Source organism: Centruroides sculpturatus, unplaced genomic scaffold (genome assembly GCF_000671375.1).
Source record: "Centruroides sculpturatus isolate CEXI.00-Female unplaced genomic scaffold, Cexi_2.0 scaffold154, whole genome shotgun sequence".
NCBI lineage: Eukaryota > Metazoa > Arthropoda > Arachnida > Scorpiones > Buthidae > Centruroides > Centruroides sculpturatus.
Window position 1 is genome coordinate 514,844 of NW_019384392.1, and position 6,428 is coordinate 521,271.

At 31.2% G+C, this 6,428-nt stretch overlaps 1 protein-coding gene across 1 annotated transcript; it reads left to right on the forward strand.

Annotated features, from left to right (window-relative positions):
* The first annotated feature begins 3,449 nt into the window (after positions 1–3,449).
* LOC111618248 (pancreatic lipase-related protein 2-like) lies at positions 3,450–5,893 on the forward strand. Its single transcript, XM_023359734.1, has 9 exons — positions 3,450–3,501; positions 3,571–3,833; positions 3,908–4,083; positions 4,186–4,250; positions 4,344–4,457; positions 4,602–4,718; positions 5,075–5,335; positions 5,401–5,536; positions 5,629–5,893. The coding sequence occupies exons 1-9, from the start codon at positions 3,450–3,452 to the stop codon at positions 5,891–5,893; spliced, it is 1,449 nt and encodes a 482-aa protein (XP_023215502.1).
* The last annotated feature ends 535 nt before the right edge of the window (positions 5,894–6,428 follow it).

The window sequence follows — 6,428 nt, forward strand, 5'->3', positions numbered from 1 at the left end:
ATTAAGTTCATGGATTCATCCAAGATTTTGATTTTTAAATTTCAAAAAAATAAAACTATATACATTTTTAAACTAGAAATTTCATTAATATGTCATATTTATGGTGTTTTACGTACAAAAGCAAGGGAATAAGATGGCCATATTGGAGTTACTAGTCCATACAATGTTTTTAACAGACCAGCCAAAAGGATGCATTCAGAATTGATTTAATGCATGAAATTACAAAATGCGTATCTTTTTGAAATTTCCAGCGAAAACACTCGAGTTTATACAATATGTAAAAATTTTATTTCCAAATTTATTACGTATTCTGAATTTATCCGCTTCCGTAGAAGGTGCGAAGTAGTTTTCTAAAATTAAAATGATTAAAAACTTGAAAAGCAGAAAAGATTGGATGGTTGTCCACATTGAAATAATTGAATCTATAGGAAATGATTGAAAATTTCGCAGCCATAAAAGCCAGTTCTGTGGAGATTCTCCATGGCATCCACTGTTGCCCCAGCTGTAGAGAATTACACAAATTGGCTGTTTTTGTAATCAAGAGTTCTACTCGTAGTTCATGCAGTGTAGTCTCCTACTGTACCTTCATGTGCCATTGATTGTTCACTGGTTTTTGTCAAATATCTGACACTACATCGCTCTTTGTGCAATATTGGAAAGGTGCCGCCATTTTATCGGTCCGTTGTCTTAAGTTCTCACGTATCAACAGTATTGCCAGTCGCAGTCCCACTTTTAATGGCACTTTTCCGGTTTTCTATTGAATGTGCGTAGAAAACACAAATATACAAGGTATTTATTATTATTTAAACTTTTTTTAAACACGAGATGAATTTACGAAAAACAACCTATCCAAGAGCAGAGATTTTGGAGTGAACGGAACAGAATAAAAGTAATAGATTACTATTGTAAGTAACTGGAATCGGTCTTGCAGGACATCAACGGCAAATATCGACAATAGGATTGGACAGAGGAGGAAAGTAATCTGAGTGTTCAATTTAATACTGTGGAGTGGGAATATCCTGAATAAAACAAAAGGATGATCTATAACATTGCCCTACAAAGAATGGCGTCGGCAGGAAATTTTCCATAGGGCAAAGCTTGAGACAAATTACGCTAATAATTTTCATTTTTTTAGAGTTTTTACAAGTAAATTATAGAATTATAATACAGTATTGCATTAAATCGTTCCTTGATCGAGGGTGTAAGATTAAATATCTCAATTACTTAAGATTGTAATTTCTGGATACCTTTTTATTCCGGGGAGCCCAACTGCCCCGTTTTACCTCCTGCGGATGCCCATGCTACAAAAAATAGTGTTGTATGGCGGTATACAAAACACAGGAGGGTAGGCTACGTAATACAAGAAATTAAGGGAAGAAAACATCTCCAATGGTATTGACAAAGAAAGGCTGCCACAAGCACTAATGGAATAGGAAATAGAAGACCCACAACAACATGAGAAAATATGGTTTGACAGTAGAAAATGAAATAAACAGAATTGGCAAAATTGTATGGAAATAGAACAAATAATAAAGTTGCCTTATATTTACAGGGTGGCTTATAAATATTTATATAGACAGTGACAATTGATGCATATTATGACAAGATTGTTATATTAAATATATGTAAACTAATTTAAAATTGTATCGAAATGTCGCAAGACTTCTGAAGGAATGAGAACTCTGCATAGCGAAAATGTACGTGATGAATTTTTCATGAGATTTTTTTTAAATTTTGTGTTTTATTCAATAACTACAAAAGTGTAAATAAATTTTCCTATCAATGACCTAAACTGAAAATTTTAAATGTTAAAAATATAAAGATGGTCAAAATAATTACATTCAGAAAAACCTGAATTCTCAATCTCTGACCTGTTTTAAAATTTTTCATATAAATACCATCGTCATTTGTTACAGCACTTATTAAGACACATCATTATTCTTCATCGTTTGCAAATGGCAAATGTTAAACAGTTTAATTCCGCATATTTGCCATTTGTAAACGATAACTGAAGTGAAAACAGCTTAACATTTATCTAATTTTATGCCCAGTATAATTCATTATAAAATCTTCCTTGTGTGTAGTTTCTTATGACCACAATCTTTGCCTAAAAGGATTTCTATCAAAATCAAATAATGAAAAACGAAATTGAGAACCGTAGGAAATTATATCCCAATTTGCATATGTTAGATTACAAGTTTTGTCTTCATACAATTGATAACTACGGTATAGTATTTTGATATCAATTATCTAAATCAAAGAATTGCTAGATCTTTGTTATTCTTCGTAATAAATAGATTTCATGCTGTTCGAAATAACGCGCAATATTTTCAAATCCCTCCTCAAATGGAACATGAACTACTAGGGTTGCCAATTGTTCAGAAATGTTTTCTTTTAAATTCTTTCCTCCCTGTAGGCACTAAAAGGGCCTCTTTTAGCAAGCCCATTATGCGTTCGGCCTTGTCCACAATAGGACGGCCGGGTGGTGATATATCCGGACGGATCACCATCCGAAAAATTCCTGGGGCTTTTTCGACCCGTCTGGATGCGATTCCGGGTCCCCGAGCAGTAGGCTGTCACCTTGACCACTCGGCCGTCTGGAACGACAGGATGATGGACGGTCCCGACATATGAGCCTACATAAATCTATGAAAAAATTCCGGGATCGTTTTCGTGATTCGATTCAGAGCAATAGGTTGATACCTTAATAACCTCTGCCATTCGACTGTATCATCGTCATTATTATAATCATCATGGGAATAAAAAAATATAAGTTTTGTTTTGCTCCTCACTTTTTTCAAGTAGATTTTACACAATATATTCAGAATTCGTACTCTGAAAGTTGGCAGCCCTAGAAGCTTCGAGCGTTTTCTATCTCAATGTCAGCATTTGTCATAACAGATTAAAAAAAAACCCAATTGTTATAATGTAATTTTTAATATAGTGTTTTAAAAAAAATTTCATATATTAATTATTTAAAATAATTGGTGATAAAGCATGGGGAGTGTAATTTTGTCTAAAACATGTGATAATAAAGTTGAAGTGGTTTTGATATTGGCTTTCAAATAAATCTATTATATACGTATATAACAGAATAACTACCGAATAAATTTTTTTCTCTTGAATATATAAATTTTATAATTTGAATACGCCAAAAACACATTCATTAGAACCACAGGTGTGCAAAGTCGTTAGATCTTTTTATTCCAACACTATGGGAGGGGGTCGTTATCCGATTGCAACAAAATAAACAAAGAAGTATTTATTTGATAGTAGAAATGGTATAATAACATAATTAACGAGCATTAATTAATGAATCATCTTCTATATTGCCGAATAATTGGACACGTGTTATTCTATTCACGTTGAAACTCAAAAATTACATATATTTAAAAATATAGTATATATAACCTATTATTATATCAGTAACTTGATAGTCATCAGCCACGATGTGGTTCTGGGTTTTCTGTGTTCTGAATTGTGCCATTTGCCACGCTATTTGTGAGTATATTTCTTGTATATTTTAATTAATCTGTAAGACAAAATGATTTTTATTATTTTATAAAATAGTACCTCAAGATTGTCGAGGAGATTGTGGATGTTTTCCGTTAGATTATCCATTTGCTTTTGATTTCAATCATCGACCATTTACTCCGCCCTCTTATTGCTCTGATGCAAATTTTTATTTGTATACACCTCAAAATAGAAATAATGCGAATATAATTAATTCTTTCCAAGTATCTGACGTTAAAAATTCCAATTTTGATCCATCAAAAACTAGTTATTTTATCGTCCATGGATGGTTTGGTAACGGGAGTTTGGTATGGGTGCAGGTGAGCATTTATCTGAATCTTTTTTAAATTATTATTATTATTATTTAATCCGATTTTTAAAATATATATTCTAGACATTAAAAAATAAATTATTAGACTATGAAAATTGTAATGTTATTGTTATGAATTGGGGAAAAGCGGCGAAGGATGTCAATTATATGAATGCAAGTGCTAACACCAGAATGTGTGGAAGTTTCTTAGCTTTATTTATTCAGTTACTTCAGGTGATTTTTATGATGATTTTTTTAATGTAATTTATAATTTTTTAAATTGTAAATTTATTAAAATGTATTCTTAATTTTCAGAAAATTTACTGTATAACATTAAAATCAGTGTTCTTAATTGGATTTAGCCTTGGAGCGCATTTATGTGGCTATGCTGGCAAGAGACTTGGAGGTGAATTAGGAGGAATTTTAGGTAATTTAATACATTTTAAATAAATATCGATTCTGAAGTAACATCAAAATTTGTTTAAAAAATTGATCCTGATCTTGACTGCTCCATTCGCAGCTTTAGATCCAGCATATAAAGATTATCAGCATGTAAATACTGTTGTACATCTTGATATATTCTCTGCAAATATCGTGATCGTAATCTCAACAGGCCTTCCGTGGGATGTGCCACGTAAGTGCCTGAATTCATAAAGATTTTTATGAACTTGGAAGAAAAATTTCTGAATTTTTCTGAAATTATAAATAAAAAAATTAATTTTTCATTAATTAATTTATCATAAAACAAATATCTATTTTATTAAAATTATATACTTAGCTGGACATTTGAAACTTGCATTCGGACATATCACTTTCCATGTTAATGGGGGAAGAAAACAACCCGGTTGTAGAATAATGAGTAATCGAAAGAGACGTTCAGAAATCACTCAAGAAAGTAAGTGAATTTTCTTTTGTAAAGTGATTTAAGTGCTTAATTTGCCATAAAATATTTAAAATGTTTTAATTTAATATAGAATTTGCTCTTCTCGAATTTTACCTTCCTCAAAACTTATCACTCTAGAATTATTAAGGTTCTAGACTACTAAAACTTGAGATATAAAACCTCAGAATTATGGTTTTATTTGTAATCAGTTATATTCTTCTGTGTTTCAATGCTTTATTCCAATCCAATAAACATTTCTGGTGAATCTTTTTATAAAGTAAAACATAAATTCATTCAAAATAAACAATATAGTGAATAATCTCTTGATTTAACTAATTCATTTTTATATAAAATTTATAATTTTTTAGGTTTACAAGCTTCAGTTTATTGTAATCATAATCGAGCTTTCCTGTATCTTATTGATTCTTTCGATAATAAAGATTGTCCATTTTATGGATACGAATGTGATAACTATGAAAATTTTCAAGGAGGAAAATGTAATCGTGCCTGTAATCGAGGCAATCCATATTGTTTCTCACTGGGAATCGAAATCTTACGTACAAAATTAAGAAGCAAATCTTCAGTTATTAACCTTTTTATGCAAACTGCACCCGTTTCTCCTTATTGCCGTAAGTATATTTTAGTTCTAAATCATAAATTTGTATTAAAATTAATCAAAATGTGTCTGATTTAGATATTCACTATTACGTGAGGGTGATTTGCAACAGTGATATTCATAAAATATGGATGTATGGTAGAAACACGGATGAATTACATGTTAAATTGCATGGTTCTCTCAGAACTACCGATTATATCATCGCTTACAAACTGTAAGTTAGATTCAATATTGCATAATATGAAAATAAATTATTACAGTAATTTCACAAGTATCATAAATATATATATGTATTTTTTAATTTAGTGGCATCAAATACAATTCGAGACCTTATGTGGAATTCTTGATAAGTTTTCGTAATTTGGGAGACATTCGTAAAATAACATTACTTTTGAAAAAGAAGAAGGAGGATAAACTTATAAATAGGGTTATGGGTATTGAGGATTCTTGCCAAAATTATACTCGTATAAATTCTTGTGAAGTTACCTCTACTGATAACAATTACTGCGAAAGATGCCCTTATTATGTAATGGAAATAAATGTTCTCAATCTGGAGACTGGAACAAAGTAAGAATAATGGTTATTCATTGGTTTGGTCACCCTAATAATTGAATAGTTCGTTATATATTCGAAATATTATAATGCAAGATATTTTTTTTAAAACACTATTTGAAGTTATTTTTTATAAATTATTTTTAAGTATGCCGCTTAAACTTGTGATAAGACAATATAGTAAGGTAGGTTGTAGTGTGATGCTAGAGCGAAGTACAGAGAAGATGGTAAGGTAATGCAATGAAGTAATCCAAATGACAATCATAATAGGGAAGAAATGCATTGACTTGTTATCTCTAAACAAATGCAGAACAATACGACATCATCATAACAAGTTTTCGATATGTCTTCCATCTACTCCAATGCAAAGTTGTACTCAACGGATACACTGTTGCTCTGCTGCGAGTAAAGCCTTGATTCCACTGGACTCTGCAAGTTTATTCCACAAGTTGATTGCCGTTGGAAACTTGATTCCTCAAATTTCTAGCGGCGGCAATGGGCGATAGCTACCAACGTTCGGCGGAAATGTAGAATATTATTCCATCATAAGCGGT

Excerpts from the sequence above, each read along its gene's own strand:
- LOC111618248 (XM_023359734.1), top strand. The coding sequence starts at position 3,450 with ATGTGGTTCTGGGTTTTCTGTGTTCTGAATTGTGCCATTTGCCACGCT. Across the intron at positions 3,502-3,570 it reads TGCCATTTGCCACGCTATTT|TACCTCAAGATTGTCGAGGA; the intron begins GTGAGTATATTT and ends TTTATAAAATAG. Across the intron at positions 5,537-5,628 it reads TATATCATCGCTTACAAACT|TGGCATCAAATACAATTCGA; the intron begins GTAAGTTAGATT and ends TTTTTAATTTAG.